The sequence below is a fragment of the Homalodisca vitripennis genome, chromosome 4 (assembly GCF_021130785.1).
Source record: "Homalodisca vitripennis isolate AUS2020 chromosome 4, UT_GWSS_2.1, whole genome shotgun sequence".
In the NCBI taxonomy this organism is placed as follows: domain Eukaryota; kingdom Metazoa; phylum Arthropoda; class Insecta; order Hemiptera; family Cicadellidae; genus Homalodisca; species Homalodisca vitripennis.
Genome location: NC_060210.1, coordinates 185,949,887 through 185,970,852, shown reverse-complemented (window position 1 = coordinate 185,970,852; position 20,966 = coordinate 185,949,887). Strand labels below are relative to the sequence as shown.

General features: G+C 32.4%; 1 protein-coding gene across 1 annotated transcript in view; it reads right to left on the bottom strand.

Annotated features, from left to right (window-relative positions):
- The window catches only part of LOC124360751 (5'-AMP-activated protein kinase subunit gamma-2), a 436,057-nt gene that overhangs the window by 23,875 nt on the left and 391,216 nt on the right, over positions 1-20,966 (bottom strand). Inside the window, exon 7 of the mRNA XM_046814625.1 lies at positions 5,505-5,553. Coding sequence (XP_046670581.1) covers positions 5,505-5,553 — 49 coding nt within the window. The remainder of the gene's footprint in view (positions 1-5,504; positions 5,554-20,966) is intronic.

Here is a 20,966-nt window from a genome sequence, read left to right as displayed (position 1 = left end):
AAAATCATAAAACAAGTTATTACAAGAAACAACAAACATCAACAACCATGATTTATTAGTTACTTGACCAATTACTGTGTCAAAGTGGTCTTAATGTGTCTCACATACTAACTGGCAACCAATAAGAGACGACATTGTGAAACCAGCTGTTGGTATTCCCGGGACTTCATAATGGGCTTTGGTCAGACAAAAAAACCTATTAAATGACAAAAAAACCTATTAAATGCTAAGTTAATCATGGTTGCTGATGTTTGTTGATTATTGTAATAACTTGTTTTATGATTTCGTGTCATAAGTTCTCAAAATAATTTTGAGTGAAAGTTTTATCTGCCTTACAATAACTTAAAATGTAACTTAAACTGTGGGGATTTTATAAAACAATTCAAACTTTAATTGGCCACCACATTCGATAGGGTAACATTAAAGACCTGTAGTTTGCGCCATTCTTCTTCTTTTTATAATACTTTTTAAATGAGCTGTCACTTGCTAGGGGTTCCTATTTAAAATTTTTGACTTACCCCCATAATACCCCATTTTGAGGGGTAGTCAAAAATGTTTTTACATAAAAAAACTCCCCAGTTAGTCATATAAACATACCCTAATGTAAATCACTCCATCTTTATCCATAAGGGTTAATGGGGGGGGGACCTTTTAAGACACCCGATATACTCAATCTTTCTTGTCCAGTTATTTCCTTACAAGTTTAGGTTCATTGTTATTACATGGCACCATGGAATGATCTCATGAATTGGTTTTTAAACAATCTTTCACTACTTCATCTTTAAAATTCTCATAAAATATTTTTAATATGAGAACAATTTTTCTTTATGTTATGCTTCGTGTATTTCTAGTGCTTCAACATAAAAGTCATATGAAAGAAACAAATGAAATTTAACATTTGTACTGTTGCAGCTACCTCACACTTCATGTAAGAAGAAGTATTTATTACCAAGTCACTTGTGTAGCAATCATAACAAACGAAAATAGTCCACTGGCATTAAAAGAAACTCGAGGCGTTAATGAAATACTTGAAATATAATTAAATTTCAAACACCACCACGACAACATTCCAGACAGACCTTGCAGAAGGATCTGCGCGAGCGTCTCTTTCCAGGCAGTATCGACAGCTTCGAACTCCTTTATCTCGTCAATCCTGTAGACCTCCTCCTCTTCCTCTATCAACGGGAGGCGCAGCGCCACACTGTTGCTGTAGTAATGTAGTCGGATCATAGTCTGTACTCATGGTATCCAGTCTCACTCACTTAACTCACGATAGTCAACTCACGCCAGAGTACCAGTCCGCAAAAGTGGAGTGTAATCCCAACTTATTAATTTTGTCTTCATCTAGCAGTCAAAGGAAAACAAACTGACTCATAGTGATAGGACTGACTGATTGTTAAAATGAAAGCAACGACTTCTGGAAAATTCACTTTAAACCATCATTTTTTATTAAATATTCTGTTTAAGAACACTGGACAACATTTTTAGAAAAATACTGAAACCAAACTCAATAACAAAGCTCTACATATTAACTGATGTAGTAAACTTTATAAAAATATAAAGACAGACACTGGAAGTAATTGATACTGATTTGATGTATCTTTGGATCTCATACTTAAAATAAAGAACAATTTACAAAACGTACATACAAAATTTTCACACACACTAACATAAGAAAACTCTTTTCCAAGATTATTTTAAAAACAGTAACACATAAAGAAAACTGATGTCAATATTACCATCAATGAGTTAATTTATTTATTCTAACTGAACTGAAACTGTTGCATATTATTCCTTGTCATTTATCTTGAAACATACTGATAATCAATTCAAATTAACTACGAAAATCAACCCTGTCTATCATAACCACAAAAATACTTGGTTGTGCAGCACACTGATATAAAAATACTGAAAATCTACTTGGCAAATACTATGGTCCATTCCATTACTGATCGGGGAGAAAAAAAAAAACTTGTGAATTGTTCATGAAAACGGTTAATAATTTCATTTGGACAACATTTAAAGATGGGATGATGAAAACATTAAATAAAAGCTATATAAATAAAAATAAATAACGTAATAAAACACGTTTGAGTAAAAAAAACTGTTAAAATCGCAAACAAATTCCTATCCCCCTCGCCTACATTACAAATTCCTTTATTTCTATTCAAACAATTGGTTAAGAAGGCTTGGTCTTGCCCAGACCTATTCTACTGACAAATGGGCACCAGAGGCTTGTCACATAATTTGGCAACCGTGAAGAAAAATCTAACCTATCTTATACCTGTGTACTGCCTGCCTGGCAGCAAGATCGAGGTTTGATGCCAACGCATCAATCAGAGCACTAGCAGCTAGATGAATTGCGAAACCAAAATAAAATTAGTTATAGTTAAAAATAAGATGATGATACGGTAAGTAGAGCACTAAAATTAACAGCTTTACGGTGAAATTAAAAGTAAATCTTGTAAATGTGCTTAGAACTCAATAAAACCCAAAAGTAAAAGCAAATAATTGAAAAAATTGTGTTAATAATTTCTAGACAGTTAAGAAGAAAAATAAACACACAACATTAGATTAAAAATTGTGGTAAATAGTAGTATTTTAGTAGAAATAGTAGTATTTTACAGCAAATGTGGAAATAAAAACGTCAACGCAACGGGACCTGACAACAAAAACGAGTCGACAACACAAATATCCGACAGTACAAAAATAGGTGACAACAATGCTAAAATAGAATCTTTGGCACACTCAAGAGAAATAAACAGAACCGGTATTAATTTTCGAAGACAATCAATCCGGAGCCAAAAGTGAAAAAAGAGTTGGAATAAATAAAACAGACTGTCAGAAGCGGTAGGGACGCGTAAACAAGAGTATAATAAGCACAACGTATTCACTTGTCAAACAGGCTAATTGGTGAGAAGAGCGACGCGGACCACGGACAACTGTGTGCGAACTGTGGACTCGCTGCGGGCTCTAAAATTGGAACTTGGCACCTCCTGACCTCCCACTCCGGGGAGTGAGCGCAGTGTGAGTGCAGCCCTCTGCCACAGCCACCACAGGAGTTATTAATTGGCCATGAAAGTGTCAAGAGGGTTTTGCCAGAACAAACAGCCCGGGATCACCGGCCGAGAATGTGATGGCCAAGTTGTCTGGTGACAACAGGAGATTTGAGAGGATAGATTGACTTTGTTCCCTAAATCTCTTTTGGCACCTCTCCCCAAGTATAATAGGAAATTCTGGTTAAACCCAGGTTGATTGTTCCAAGTATTTGTTAAACAAGCTTGGGGTAAATTTAGAGTTTGGTACTAACCATACATAATCAAGACGCAATTATTTTTTTTGAAGATGCCAAGGAGAACATACATTTAACATTTAAAATTCCTATTGAATCATGAAGCATTACATTAAAATACTGTGAGTACCAAGTGGTACAATGACTAATATTGAATGTTGGATATCCTATTTTAAATTCTAGTAAGGAATGTATGTGCTGGTTTTGTTTGTATGATTATGACATGGAACATTTTTGCCAACCACTAAATTAGGAGTAGCATTACAAAATTCACCTAATAAGTAATGCAATAAAATTACATTTTTACCATGAATGCTTTCAAGAAATTAATTTTTTTTATTCTAGACTATGATTGGTGCCTAAATGGGCAAATGATGCCCAAGAGTAACTTGCGCTGTTTAGAAAATATATACAAAATAATTTCAAATTTCAAGATAAAATTAAAAATGTATATAAATGCAAATCCAAATTATGTACATCTGTCAACAATGTCTGTTCGTGTAAAAAAAATTTAAGTAGCTTTAAAAAATCTATAAAATTGAAATTTTAAACATATGCTGATAGTAAATTTTAAATTGTTAACTAATGGTATTTAAATGTACTAAAATCGCATAAAAATCAACGTTTTAAAATTTATCTCGAGCTAGTAAAAATGTAAAATTATCAATAACCAAGTTTAAATATAATTTTTTAAACAGGCTGTCAAATTTTGAGACACAATTAAACACACTAAAAGAAAAATGTGTAACTATAAAGTAAATCATGTTTTGAATTTGCATAAATTTATAAATATTACAGAAAAAGTAACTAAACATATATTTTTAAAACATCACCTTTTTATTGAAACTGTTTATGTCAAAACCTTTAGTCGAAATTGTTAAAGATGATTAGTTGTTATGCGCACAACTAGCTGTGGATGTGAATCTGAAATCAGCAGATTTTTATAATAACTTATTGTTAAAAATGATTAGCAGTGATATTTTTCTGTGGACATAGCATCTTTTTCCAACAATCAGATGTTTTACAAGCAAGTAATGTTTTTATAGACAGATAATGTATTTAATTTTGAAAAGAATGAAACTAATATCACATTTATTTTCTCTAATCCTTTGAAGTTTATGTAAATTAAAAAGGATTTGTTGGCCATATAAAATATTACATAATGTCTTTATTTGAGTGTAACTAGCCAGGTTCCGAAGTTTGCAAGGTGTTTTTTTTTTTAAAAATTATTATCTTATTCTAAATTGGTAACCAATAATTTTGTACAAAACTGGTGAAAATTTCAAAACTTTTCCTTTTTTCCTTTATTTAAATTTTAATTAATAAATATCATTGGTTCTACAACAAATTTAAAAAAATTTATCATTTTTGTAAATTTGTGAACAGAGTGAAGTTTTTGTGGCATTTAACATTAAAATTTTGTAACATGCAACAATCACAGACTGTGTACAAAATTACTTTTACAAAATTGACTTAATAAGTATAACGTATGGTCCATATTTCAACTATATACAGTAGCTTTAATGGTTTCTCACACAAACTACTATAATATATAAATAAATAGACAGAAAACCAAGGATTTTAGGACATACATTTTTAAGAACTTTTTCTTCTTATTTAAATGTGTTTACTATTTCCCGAAGTTTGAACAGTATGGAACCATCCTGTAACTTATTTGAATATTCAAGTGAAATCCAAAACCATTGTAATCAGAACACCACATTAATCTGAAAGACCATTAACTGCCAGGGCGTAACTTACAGAGGTGGAGGGGGAACGAGAGAAATAGAACTCCTCCCAAAAGCCCTAAAAATTAAAAATATCCATACGACAACCATCCAACTTGTTTAAAATTCAGCTATTAAATGTTTGAATTTGAATAATTAACCTTATCTAATTTATTTAAATTTAGATTCATTCAGTTTTACTCACACGCCGGTGTGATGTGCTCTTCAGATTCAATCCCCCAAAGCCAATTCCTAATTATGCCACTGTTAACTGCAGTAAATGTGGTATTTTTTAGTAAATTGTAAATATTGTTAGTATGCTTGACAATTTTTTATTACTTCTTTGCTCACCCCGACATTATGATATAGTCCCAACCAGCAAGATGTAGGTCCTAACCCAAAAAATATCTATATTATAGGTTATGTCTGTAAATAAAAGGAATAGTAGGATGAACGTTGTTTCCTTAAATCAAGTTGGCACTCACCAAGATCAGAAATGTTGACTTTCTCGAGGAAGGGGTCAGCCACAGGTAACTGGAACAGAAACACGATGTTTTAGATATTTTTACATGATCACGATAATAAAATTAATTATTTACATCGATAAAATTTTACTTCCGTCATAACATTTTCTAAATAGAATTATCTTACACTGTGTCCCCTGAAACAATTAAGAATTTCTCAGATTGATGATGCCTTATTAAAATAAAATAAATAACACACATATTCTTTAAATGTTGAAAACAATATTTACTGGTGAACCTAAATACGGTTCCCATTGTTGGCAAGAAGATGGTAAACTCAAGTCACCATACTCTGCGGCACATTCCATAACTAGTGTTTGAAAAGGCTGTGTTATACATTACTCTTAATTCTAGTATATGGGACATATTGAAATCTTAAGTTTTGAAATTACATTTTCCAATTTGGTATTAATGAGCCTTTCAACTGTTTTTCCTTTTGTGCCTTCATAGCTCTTCCAAGGACATAATGGATCCTTCTTTAAAAATCGTGTAATTGTCTGTCCGTCTATGCGGTAGCTCTTGATAATAAGCTCCAAGACTTGAAACTTGGTACTTTGGTTCTTCTTGGTCCAGGGAAGAACCCTCATTGATTGTGGGGTTAAAAGGTCCAAAGTTAAATTTTGTCAGGCCATTCAATACTCCATTGCATTGGTTATATTCTCAAGTTACAAGAGTTTTGAACACAAAGCAACAGGTCATCTTCATAAAAAATATAGTAACTTTATGAATCATCTTTAAAATGATACAAATAGGGTTGTCTGGATTATGTTAGGTTTCATACTTGTACGGTTTTTTGGGCATGGAGTATATTTGAAATATAAATCCCAAAAAATCTGAAAGAAACGTTATTTTGTTTCAAGATTTCCTTTTCTGTCAGGCCCTGGATAATGTCCTCATTGAGGGTAATTGTTTACTTAAATGTCAGACTTGAGGAAATTTTGAAGCCAAGGTGTATAGGAATCTATTTTTGTATGTCACCTGATGTCTGCACTAAACTCATGGGTGACACGCTTACTTTCACCCATGTCCACCTCACCCCTTAGTACTATAAACTTATTTAACCAGACTATCATTATAGTACATTTCCTATCCCTGATGTTCAAACTAAACATTTAGTTGTGGGAATCTCTTTGTTACATTGGCACTTACTACGAAAAAGCCAAGTGTAAAAAATATTAATGTTACAATTTACTTCTCTTACAATCATGTTCACCATCAAATATGCCCTTGCATATACCAACATCCCAAGTTGGTGATCTGGTACCATCCTCGATAAACACTCATGTAATTGCGTTATCTGTTCAACAAGATTGTTGTTGAAATCAAATGTTAAATCTTTATCAATCTTACAAAAAGGTTTCTTTTTTCTATTTCAAACTCCAAAAAATGAGGCTTAATTATATCAATTATTTTTACGCATAAAAACGCTCTACCAGAAAATTTGTACACTTACATGTGACAGATTATAAATTATAGATTTTTAAGTTTACTGATTATTTACCATAAAGTTGATCAGTGATAACTTATTATTTATAATCTCTATATTGGTCTGGGGGCTCGTTTTGAAACAATGTAAAGCATTCAAACAAAAAATAATTTTCTATTTTGCCTTGTAGGTATTTGGATGCAGAGACTGATTATCATTAAACTATTAAGGAAGACTCATTATTTAAATGTGAAATTTCAGGGATTAAATTTAATAACAAAACTAACAACTCTTCATGATAAGGGGGAATTTGGCATTTTGAAAATCTGAAATTGATAAATGCAACAAAATGAATGGGAAGCGATTGTGGCATTTGAGGACTAGTATGAAGATACAATGGACACGATTTTAAAACACTTGGTATACAAACATTTAAGTGTCGGTTAGAAACACAACAACAGGGAGCGATTAAAACGGGTACGGAATGTACATTGCACAGTGATGATTGAGCATACGTTTAAAAAGTATGCTTCAAGAGCGAAAACTGCTCCAGCTATGTCCACTTCATGAAACAGACTCAACTGAGTGGACCCCTACCCTCCTCGTAAAAAAAGTCGCTTCATGATGCCCAACTCAAATAAGCAAGTTCCTCTGCCTCAACCTGTAGTTTTTCTTTTCAAGAAAGATTATTCTGCCTGCCATAAAAATGTCTCTGCAATAGTTTTATTCAGAATGTTTAGAATAAGCCTTAAGCTGCACTTAACCACAACTCTGTGTAACAAACAATTTAAAAAACACTTTTATAATTGTGTCAATAAGCTATGTTTAGCAAAAAAAACCCGTATTATTAGACAAAATTTTGGTGTCCTCATATTGTCAGTGTAGATCAAAGGAGTCTGTCGACAAAGGCTAGCAACATGTGTCACCGTGTCACCTTGCATCTTTCACATCATTGAGCATCTCCCTACTCTACCGCCAGCAATAAAACAATCTTTCCTGCTTGCAGCTTCATCAACAGGTAAGTTATCACCTGAAGATTGTAGCGACTTTGACCATAACAAATTAAATTACTAAAATTCAATTCTTCTAATGAGGTCATGCAGCTGAAAATTCATAATGGATTTACAACTGGAACAAGAATTAGCATGGCATTGCTAGCTATACGAGTATATGGAAGTACCAGTACAGATTGTCTCTCACTATACATTTCTTCATAACAAACCCCACGGTGCAAGATCTATTCTATTCTAAATAAAACGCTTATAATGTGTATAGTGAAAACCCATTGTACTGTGAAAAAATCATAAAATGGAGAACCGAAAAATATAATTTACGTCAAATCATTTATACTTTATAAAAGAACGACTTTTTACTGTAACTTTAAAAAAAAGTTGTATAAACATAAACAGTTTTATGTTGATAAATGATCAGTGAACTACAACTTAATTTATTTAGAAGGAAGAAAATTGGTTACTCTCCAATGCAATTCAGAAATTACAAATAGGAAGATACAAATACGAGTTTCAGTTATGTGGGTCTGACGAATGTGTTCATTGAGCACGAAAGGCCTCACAAAAATTAAAATTTGTCATTTATTGGTGTGTTTGATCATATATTAAGCAATACGAAGATAGCTTTGAGCAATATTTTTTGACAACGACAAGGCATATTGAATTGAAGGAACAGGTGTGAATTTGTTGATAGGAACAAATTAAGACAATAGTGTTGTTTGAGCAACTTTCTTATACATTTGTATCTACTTTGTCATAAATATAGTTTTGCAATAAAATATATACAAATGAGTTACTCTTCCGTAATTACTATAGTATGGTGAATTAAAAAACTGTATTTTAATTAGCCTTGCCCGTGTAGCAATCTGTGGTGGGAGGTAAATGATTTGGCCCTGCATCTAACATGTAAATATCAGCCTATCAGCCCACCCAGACTGGCCTCCTTAATTACATGTCAATTATATGTTTTTTTTATAAAATCACATTCACCTTGAGATACATACATTTTCCACCACTGATCTCCGTTAAACTGTAAATAACAGTTTGCTTATTCAAGAACAAATGTTAGATGCAGTAAAACAGTTATTGTAATCGTGTAAATATTTTGACCTTAGTTACAAATCATTCCAAATTTCGAGAAATATTATATTTGTAACTCTCTTCAAAATAAGTATACACCAAAGTTGTTATAAGCTACTTCAAGATTAACACCAGTTTCAGGTTTTACATAATGAAAATCACTAACCACATTTAAATTGCATTTTTTCTGAAAGCACAATTTTTAAAAATCTTATAAATTTATTCTTGAAAGACTTGTTTTATATACTTCAAGTGTGAATTTTATGGATTATATAGTGTGTCTGAATATTATTAAATATTTTCACCCAGTTGCTTATTGACAGATTTCTTTGTTGTTATGACAATTCTGATGTTTCTGTATAGAAAAAAAAACATACTTCTATTAGAAAATTTCAATTACATTTGTATTTTAGATTTTGTTTTATTCAGACATGGGATAGGAGATGATGAATAACAGAAATACTCAAAATAAACTTCACGAATTCTAATGAACATCTTCTATAGTTTCTGATATTATATTTGCTACAAAACAGTTAAAAGGAAGTGAGTTAATTTTAATTCTCTTTATAAATTATATGTATTATTTGCTGATCAATGCTTTGTCTACTCTACAGTTAGAATTGTTCCAACGTACAACGTACTGGCAATGTTACTAAACTAAAGCTAATTTAATTGATTGAACAGCCAATTAATTGACATTGAGTACAGCCATAGGTGACAGCTATGAAAAGAACTTCAACATATTTTCACATACGTTAAAAATATGAATACTGTCTTTGGTATTACTTATGATAGTTAATTACAATGGACAGTTTAAAATACATACAACTTCAATGTATTTCAAACAAATGTTAAACTCCAACATAAATATAGAATAATTTGGTTTTCGTAGTAAAATTTACTTCTTTATGTAACCTTAAAAGTGCTGATATCGCACTATATAAATGCAACTATTGATTAATCCATATGCCTTCTGAGTTTTTTTTTTTTTAATTTTAAATTCATCCGTTGAAGTAATCGTTTGACTTTGACACATTTTTAAGGCTCTTCAGTAAGCAAAAACAGTAACATTTTTAATCCTGTGCTTTGTTATAAAAATTAAATGTCCAAGTTGTTTATATTTGATTGCATTAAATTGGTCTTTATTTGTATATTTCGGATTGTTGTTTGAGAGAGTCTCGTAAAGTACTACGGTGTGCTAAATGTGAAAGCGTAATAAACATGTTCAAACAATTCGAACGTTAAGTAATTGTAATTATTAATTTCTTATTCTGTACCTTTTGCTCAACAAAAATTGATATACAATACGTTACACTTTGTTAATTTGTATGTACTTATTATTTACATTCAAAATATGCTTGTAAAACTGCTAAAAAACTCTTAGCACTACAAGTGAAATAGTCACAACTTTTACAATTAATAGTACAAAATTATTATCAATCACAACTCTTTAGTTTGTAGCTGTACAACTTATGGGTGTAATTTTACGAGTATATTACAAAAATTTGTCATAGGCGAAGGTGACTGATCCTACTCCAATATGCCACTGCCCTAGGAGCTCATCAAGACAAGAGACCTCAAATGGTAACTCACCATAACCTTCCGAAAGAGGGCGGAGGGCTTGCGCATGACGCTGCTGGCTATCCGAGAGTACCAGGTGGGGGATAGCGGCGGGGCCTCTGGGTCGGGGGCCAGCGCGCTGCTGCCCCAGATGCCGAAGAACATTTCGCTAACTCACATTCTCACAGTCGCACTGCACCCCGACCACGACACATTTCGCTAGTCCAGTAGGCGTTTCACGTCACAGCTCACAATCACAAACTTGACGTAGTACATTTCCGAGTCAATACTGCGATTTGTGCAGATAACTTATTACACCTTGTATATATACCTAGTAATCAGAAGTTAAAAATAAAACACGGGATATTCTTACCCCATGAAATGTCATAGGATCATCTCCACTAGACATTTCAGTTATGGCTTTTAATATATCCCTCTTCTCATGCAGTGTTTTTTTTTTCAAAAAGATCGTCTTAACCTAGATTTTGAATATCTCAATATTAACAAGGATACACTTTAAACATCCTAATGTTTTGATGTTTATAATGGTTACAAAAAGGAAGTACAATCTACAATCAATTAAGTAAGAAAAAGAGACAAATGGTACATTAGTTAGCATTTATTTATTCATAACAAGAGAGGGAAACCATCAACTAAGTAGGCAAATGCACTGAACTCAAATTTGGGTTCTATTATTGTATTTAAGAGTCGTTGGAAAGTTGCCTGGGCCGAGTGTAGGCCAAAAGGCATAAACATAAACTAGATATGTTTGAACTTTTTTATACTGACTGTGGACTGATCTCTCATTTAAGAGTGAAGAACATATCAGTTGTACTTGAATGATTGGCAAGATTAAAAAGTACAGATGACTCTGAAAGAGTGGAATTTTTCAGATAATCAAGTTGCTACTGCGGAAAGAGAGTGAAAATGAGGTCCTCCTACTGCATGCAGGTACATCACATACTCAACATATTGCGGTTGTCTATAAATTGGCATCGCAAGGAAAATACTGTTTATCAACAAATCATTGGCAAGGAAATGTAAACATCTGTGGAGATCTGAGGGGAGCAGGAATAGGCATGTGAGGCCAGAAATAGTTTCTACATCACATGAGACTCGAGTGGACTCGGGTTGAGCATGCAGGCCCAGGCCGATATAGGGGACTGAATCTCTTTTATACATAAACTTAGTGCATTTGGATATATTTTAATAACGCTCCAAACAATCAAAATTTGGCTTTCACTATAAATATCTCTGTTTTTCAACCTCCCACTCCAAGGGTTTACAAAAATAGTGTTATGCATGTTAGAAGCACGATTGGGACCGAACAAACTGACTGATTGAAACAAAATATAGGTAAATAGGTGTACTTGTAACAGCTGTAAAAAACCATTTTTCGGTAAAAATACTCACATTCTAAAGTATTCAAAGTATTTTTTATAAAAAAAACCATTCTCCTACATTGTCCATATTTAATAAAACTGCATGTCTAAAACTGATCCCATAAAAACTGCTGCTAAATATTAATCAATTAAAATTTTATGTGTATAGTAATTTTGTATAACAGAGTTGGTCTTCTGTCCAAATTATACTTTAAGTACAATTAATAACCCACCCAAAAGATACTTTCTCTCTTTACAAAATGTAAATCAAAGAAAATAAAAATTGTGATTTACATTACACAAATTCATATTTTTGTAGTAGAAATAAATATTACTAAGAGTATAGTGAATTTTATTTAATGTACACCATTTAATGTAGATTTAACTGTTAAACATGGTGTCAACTGTGTCTAAAAATTTTCATTGAAGAGATTTGGTTTTGATTTCATGTATAGATGCAATCAAGAAAAGAAAGCCAAATGACATTCTAAGTCTTTATAACATTTTCTGGGATTAAGGGAACTTGTAAACTAAACCCACTAGCATGTAAGAGCATGAGATGTGTGTGTGTGCCAAATAATAAATTTATTATTAATCTACTTAACTTCAAATTCAAGAAAAGAATATTATGTGAGGATAATAGATTATGTTATCACTGAAAATTAGTGTAAGGCAGTTCTAAGCTAAAGTTAATAAAATTACTTAAGAAGTTTAGCAAGATTTATTTTGTATGCGGAACGATCATCTGGGGTTACAGCGAACTAGCAATAAATTATCTTGAGAGTTTAAAAATCATCATATTTGATTATTTAAATAATCTATTTTTCTGAAGATAGCTCATTAAAATCTCATGATTGATCTGCCATTCTAAAAGTACATTCAAATTATATTGAATTTGGCAAGCTCATTTTGGAAACATTTTAGAAAATAATCAATAAACAAAATGTTATCTAACCTGTAATTCTTGACTCTCATTTACATAATGTTACTATAAATAACAATTATTAAATACATAAATACAATTGCATTAATCGAAAATATAAATTACTGTACTCATCCATTTAATGGATATTTACATTTTATAGGTTAAAAATAACTTTTTATCATGGTTTCTCAATCATTATGCCTATTACTCTTTATTTACATCAATCTCATCACTTTTTGAGGAATTGTAAGCAGGGAAATTACAATATATACAATATTATTTTTTACGATAAAAATAAAAATTTATGTTAAAATTTTAAATAGTTTTGCAAGAAAAGCTCAAAATTAAACAAATACCAATCACAGCTCCACTATTAGCTACTTATAACAAAGCAAAATTAATAAGTAAATGTGCCTACATACAAAAGATATTTAAATATGTAATAGATTGAAATATGATTTTGAAAAAAGAAAAAAAAAACGCTCAACACTGTACATTTTTAAACATAGTGAAAAAAGGTAAATGCATTTGGTTTTGTTTTCACCAGAATTAAAACTTTGTATACAGGCTTCAAATTACGTCACAAGAGACAGTGTGTTTAAAATATTATACTTTAATAAAATTATTCTTTTTATCGTAACTTCTGAACAATCAATCTAGTTTTCATATAAAATATACAAATTCTAATGTCTTAATAGGTCTTAAAAGAATAAGTAAAACAACAGTACAGCACATTTTTTAATATATTTTTTTCTATTTGAAAATTTAAGGAAACCAAAGATGACTTTGAAGAGTTCAATCTACAGTAGTATGGTTAGTACATAACTAAGCAAATATCAATAATAAGCCCACCATTACTGGTTCTAAAATCAATTCAGAGTATTTATGTAATAAAAATTAATATGGACTACAGAAATTGTCAACTCAATTTAAGCGCTCTAACCAAACAAATGGTAATAATTTTGTTTTGTTTCCCACAAAATTAATAGTTTTGTACAAGATTAAATTAAAATAAAATATCGAATGGCCCACGTTGTTATTTAAGATGTAAGAGATGCGGGTTTGAAGGGAATATTTTGTATAAAACAATAATTTAAATTATATATTAATACTTATATTCAAAATCAACAATATTTGAGTATTAACAGCTTGAACTCCATGATTTACATGATTGTAAATAAACATAAACTACACTCAACCTTCCTGAACAAACAATATAAATCGTTTTGAAACGTTAATGCTCACCCCATATATGAACGTTTGTAAATGAGAAACACAGGTAAAAATTAATGTACTTCCGAATGTAACTGTTGTGTTACAATTCTATTGATTGTACAAAACTAGACAGGGATTGGAATTTCCAATATTTGAGGGAGAAAAGATATTAATATAAATTTTGATTGAGAAGAGGGACATAGCAGGTTTCGCTAATAGGTAAAAGCGCAAAATTGTTTGACTCAGCGCAAATGTAACAAGTGATGAGCGACACTGTCAGCCTGAGTCACACTCCATGTGTGTACAGCTGCTCTTGATTAACTTTTGTCGTATCTAGAGTACAGTAGAATTGTCCACCCCTCCCCGCCACCACCACCACCACCACCACCACCATCGCCGCAACAAGCAATCTCCACTGCTGTTGTTCTGCCCGCTGTACCTCGGGCTATTCTAATTCTGACGAAGGACATTCAGCACAGAAGGAAAGGATTTTCAGAACAATGGTTACAAGCTGAAACAATTCTGTATTAATTTGAAGCCGGTACGTCATATTTATTAATTAAATTGCTTGTATACATAACATTTTTTTAAACTGTGACAAGTATTGCATATCCAAACAGTATCAGGATCACAAATTCAAACGGCAAGCCAACAGAAGTATTTATTTGTCTAGTCAGATAAAATTAAAATTTTGAACTACAACTCATGAGTAAACAACTAATCAGAGTATCATTCGCAACATGGAGAATGTACAATACACATTGCCTACGACTGTCATATACTTTGAATAATTGTGCATTAACTAACTCAAATATACTGTTATTAAATATACAGTATATTTAAACCAATGAGTATAATATATATATATATATATATATATATATATATATATATATATATATATATATATATATATATATATATATATATATATATAAACAATTTATGTTTCTCCCAGATAAATTTGTAATATTTTGTGTTTTTCTGATATGTAGATTCATTACAATGTGTTAAACTTGATAAAACAATTCTACTAATTTACTTGTTACCTATTCTAAAAACATAGCTAATATTATAATGTTTTTATTTATTTAGGCTAGTTAAGTACTTTTCACATACGTTTTATATTTAGAACAATATGCCTTTACTCAATTGTAAATATTTCAATTTAATAGGGATTTTTTTCAGCAAAAATCAACATTTCTTTCAAAATTTGTGTCCATAACTATTTGGGCATTTCTGAAATCATTTTATTTATTGTTCTGAGGCCTACCAAATTAAAAATATTGTGCTTTGCATGTGCAGTGCAATACTTTCTACGCATACAAATTTATCAAATAAGTATATGAGTAAAGAACAAATTAGTTAATACTGATAAAACAGTTGAAAACTAAATCTCATATAATATTCTTACATCATTATTATTATCGTCTTAGAACATAATTATTGGTATTCGATACTACTTTCAAAACACTGCCAATGTCGAACTATTTATTATATAATTGGCTAATTCGATACAGTAAACAATATGACTACAGGGATAGTAGTTAACAAGGTAACAGAAAACTCAGTCAAGGTGACCAGGCCTGATGAGAAAGGTTTGAGGGTTGAGGGGGGTGGTCACCGTTCATTGACCTATGCCCTCATGCCCTCACTCGTGCAAAAAATTAAATAATCTATTATATATGTCAGTAAAACTAATGACCAATTATTATGTGACTGATCGCTATAAATTAATGATAAGATACATTATAAATTCATTGAATAATCTAAATATTTTTCGTTATAACAATCACTATATAAAAAACAATAAATTATATATTATTATATTTATTTTTTCTCAATTTTACGAGTATATTCGTAGAAACAATATATTGCGCAACATCAACAACTGTCAAAGCTATCATTACAAAGTGATAAACTAGGTTAGGTTGTCCCAACACTCACGATGCACAAAAACAGATTACGATAGTACGATAATCGTATCGTATTGTACGCAAGGTGAGAAGGATGTGGAGTACGCACGCACGACCACCAGCACCTACCGAGAGTAAACTAGCACCGATACGCTGATTACAGGACAGGATAGGACAACTGACAAGTTATTGACTTGCTCCAGCGCTGGAGGTTGCGGTTAGTACCGCGGCTCTCTACTGGGGCGCGCTAGTGACTCCTAGTACTGTTAACTCCCGATAGGTAGCAGCTCGGTCCAGTATACGTGTGGAATGTTCGTGTTAAAGTTCCCACTGCGCTCCACAGATCGCAGCCCAGTGTGTTGTGCTGCTTTTTGTATTGTTGAAGGCAATTAGGCAACAGTGGCAACGCAGCATAAGCTCCGTTTACGTTTACGGTAATCGGATATCTGGCAGTGCAGAAATAGTTGATAAAATAGGTTAGGTTGTCCAACAACAATACCTGGATTTTACGCACAACCATTACAACCCACCGAGGGTAAATTCTTTTGAAAGTTTATTTTACTATATTAAGAAATGTGTTTTATACATCGCAGGTCTTCTTGGATGTTCTTTTCTCCTTCCTCTATGCTACAACAGCAGAACAGACTGTTGTGATTAAACGATTCTATAAACTTCATTTGATCAACAAACTAACATTTCCTTAACTAAAATACCTGCTACGGTCAATTTGACCCTAAATCTCCTTTAAATTAATTTACAGTGTGAGTTAAAAGTATGGATACACTCTGTTCGGTTTTTGATGGAGCCCAGGACACCTTTCTAGGAAATATAAGTGAACTTTTTAGTCACTGTTACAATTTTTCCCGTTTCCCCAAAATTACAATTTTGTGGGGAGCGGCTCAAAATGTTTCAATGTAAAGACCAATTAAGTAAAACCTCATTTGAAAGGTCTTGATAAAAGAAGAAGGACATTGGAAACTAGAGTTTTGTATACTCAGTACAAAATAGCAGCTTATTGAAAATAATTACGTTAAAATCATGGATGGATCCTGCTCAACTATAAATGGACAAAGATAGAAAAATGAAACTCATGACACCCTTCTAGGAAAAAAAAAACCATTTCCCCCAAAATGGGCTTTTGGGGAGCAGTAAAGTTAATGGGTTCTTTAAATATAAAAAAAATAGCCCCCCAATTCCATTTTGGGGAAATGGGAAAAATTGTAACAGTGACAAAAAAGTTCACTTATATTTCCTATAAAGGTGTCCCTAGTTCTATTCCTCCATCGTAATTCATCAAATACTAAACAGAGTGTATTCTTACTTTTAACTCACACTGTACAATACAAATGGTGCAGATTCTGATAAGTCCCTATGCTACTGAAGCTCAACAAATTTGCCACATGTGGAGTTGCTTCTTGCTTCTTCCACGATTGTTATGAAAACTCCAAATTACAAATTTTTAAACCTCAAACCGCCTTTGGGGAGAACCTTCGTAGGTGGTTTCACTCATGCAAGCGAACCTGCTCAAAACTAACAGAGAAAAGTGCGACAGAATCAAATGATGAAAAGCCATGGTTAATTGTAGTATAAAAAATATGAAAGCTCGCAATTAGTCACGAAACTAAGGTGAAAACTTGGTGCGACAACCTCTGACAGCGGGGTAGTCAGAATAAAACCTTAGAGAGCCTAATTAATTTTGAAATACATATACTGAATATCGGGAATCAAGGAATTATGAATAACCCTAAATAAATAACAATTCCTAACGTTTTAAAGGCAAATTGGGGCTAAAATACCGGTGTTTAGTTTTCTTCAGAACCACATGAACTGAAAGAGTTCAATTTAAAATATTGGAGAGGGGGAGAGAAATTGTACACGAGATATCGTTCTGGTATCGATTACTTGGGAAATCTAGTCCAACCCCCAGGCTAGATATTTCCTGATTTAACCTTCGTTTCAAGGTCAATCTCCCTTCACTGAAAAATACTCAGGACTTCTCTACGTCAAGATGGATGTCGAGACCCTCTACCTACAGAAAGCGAGTTCATCAGGTTCTACTAGGTTCCCAAATATATTAGAAACAGGTGTGGTTATTTTTTAATCTTAAAATATCTTTACAAAATATTAAAGTATTTAAACAAACAGATAAAGGAGTCAGTCACAAAGGAAAATTCCACTGTGCGTTTTCCTTGCTTAATTTCTTAGTAAGGAGAAACACCATTGTTCAAGCGGTCTTTATCATCAATTCTTGACTTTTTTGTCATAAAACTTTTGTTTAAAGTTTCCTGTTGGCCTATCACATATACATTATTATAAATTTTTAATGTTTCAAATTTTCCAGAGTTGTGACCTAAAATAATTAAAAATAATAGTCATAGTATTTTGTCCAATATTTTCAATTTTCCAGAGTGTCCGCAGACACTTCATATAAAATAATGCGCGGAGAAATAGAAGAAAGTTTGACTTGAAATCAACGGCAAGTGATTTTCCACTTGTCGGATCCAACTGGTGGTTAGGAAAGGAATGTCTACAGTTACGTAAAGTCTTGTTGTGTCTAGGCGTTGTCTAGGTCAAGGACGTCCACTTCCACCCTTCCCCCACATCCACTCGCTATCAAGTCATATTAATCAACCGGTAGGCTAACATTTCCATAACTCTTTCCTGGACCGGTCTACTTCTAAAACTCATACAGTAATGAATATTTACAGAGAATAAGTAGGTTAGCCATAATAGAAATATTTTTCCATAAGATAATCCAGAATCAGATATGTTTCTGACCGTTCCATCACCAACACTCAATCCAATCTCTTACAATTTCTGGCTCTTCTAAAGTAGGTAATATTTTAAAGAGAATCTAAGAGATATTCCACCAACCACACTCAATCCAATCTTTTACAATTTCTGGTTCTTCCCGAGGAGGTAATATTTTACAGATAATCTAAGAGATATTCATAAATTCAGATAATTCTTTTTTCCAGCACTAATAACAAATTGTTAAATGTTACGTAACAGTTGTTAAGATTCCACTATGAGTTATTTTGTAATCTAATTTATTACGATATAGCACGTTCACTAAATTAGAATTTACCTACAAGAACAATTTTCGTAACACAACTAAATATTTCTTAATGATAAGCACAATTCGTTTTGGTGATAAAAATATTTTGACAAGCACTTTCGAAAATATTCACTAGTAAAAAGTTGCAAACATTGCAAATTATCTAGTTGAACAATTAAACCGTAAATAAATAAATTTGTAAATAAATGAAGTATTGCTAGAACTATCTTAAAATCTAAAACAGTGTACGAGTAAAATGTTGAACTTGACAGTAATAGCTAAAATATTTCAAACTCAACACAAAACAATTTTAAAGGCTCAAGAAATGTTTCCCGAACACAGACAGTGGCTCAAGAAGAATTCGGTTTAATTCAACCGATATTTTATTCATAGGCAATCCCACTCGAGAAGGGGTTCTCGCTCTTATTAAATATTCATTTATTTAAATACCACGTATTACCCAAGCCACTACACCAATAGAGAATATCTGTCATGTCAGTAGTGTGACCGAAACCTGTGAAAACATCGCATTTGTGTGATCTTGCTTCTCAGATAAGCTAAAATCTTCTTGACACAATCTAAATTAGTAATAATTATGTACAGAATTTCCAAAAAAAACATCCACAGTGTGTTAAGACTGATACAGTTTGTCTTATTCATTTAATCGACCTCCTAATCACCAAAACTGACAAAAAATTAAGATATACACTACATGTACTATAAAAGTTAAAAATGTATACTATAATTTATCTTGGTTATTTTAGCGGTTAGTAAAGTAGCATAAGAAAATAGAATGATATTTCCAATACTTATTTTTAATATGATTTAATGTATACTTATTTTCTGTATTATTTCATACATACTTATTTAATACTAATGTTCAATATTATTTAATATATACTTATTTAAAATTCGTATTTTCAATATTTTGTATTTTTTTCTCAAATTAGACCCGGTAGTTTTCGAATTTAACTGGCAAAACAATCATTCCATTTTAAATTTATCGCAAAAAGAGCGTCCGGCATAATGTTTCTCTTATTCATCCTGTAACCACCGTTCCAATATGTAGAGATGACAGTGAATGTGTCTAAGGGGACCTATCAGTTCAACCGATCTATAACGTAGATGACAGTGACAGTGTCCAAAAGTGACAGTGAGAACTGTTACCTGTCAGTTGCCGCGCCAACTTCCCTCCAGTTCCTCTTGTCACCGAGATATAATCAGAGAATGACCAGCAGCTTTACTGTTGAAAGGCTCACTCTATCGATTACGACATCAGAGTACAGTGACGCTGTAGCATTCATGTGGTGGTGGAACTATTCTCTATTTTAACCGGTCTATAATGAAGATGACAGTGACAGTGTCCAAGAGTGACAGTGAGAACTGTTACCTGTCAGTTGCCGCGACAACTTCCCTCCAGTTCCTCTTGTCACCGAGATATAATCGGAGAATGACCAGCAACTTTACTGTTGAAAGGCTCACTCTATCGATTACATCAGAGTACAGTGACACTGTAGCATTCGTGTGGTGGTGGAACTATTCACATTTTTAACCGGTCTATAATGTAGATGACAGTGACAGTGTCCAAGAGTGACAGTGAGAATTGTTACCTGTCAGTTGCCGCGCCAACCTCCCTCCAGTTCCTCTTGTCACCGTGATATAATCGGAGAATGACCAGCAACTTTACTGTTGAAATGCTCACTCTATCGATTATGACATCAGAGTACAGTGACACTGTAGCATTTGTACACCGAGAATTGTACCTGTTTATGTGTCTCACAAGTGGACCTGATAATTTATTGCTTTGCCTGCACTTCTGTTTTGCTTGCCTACTTGATGGTTGTGGATTTT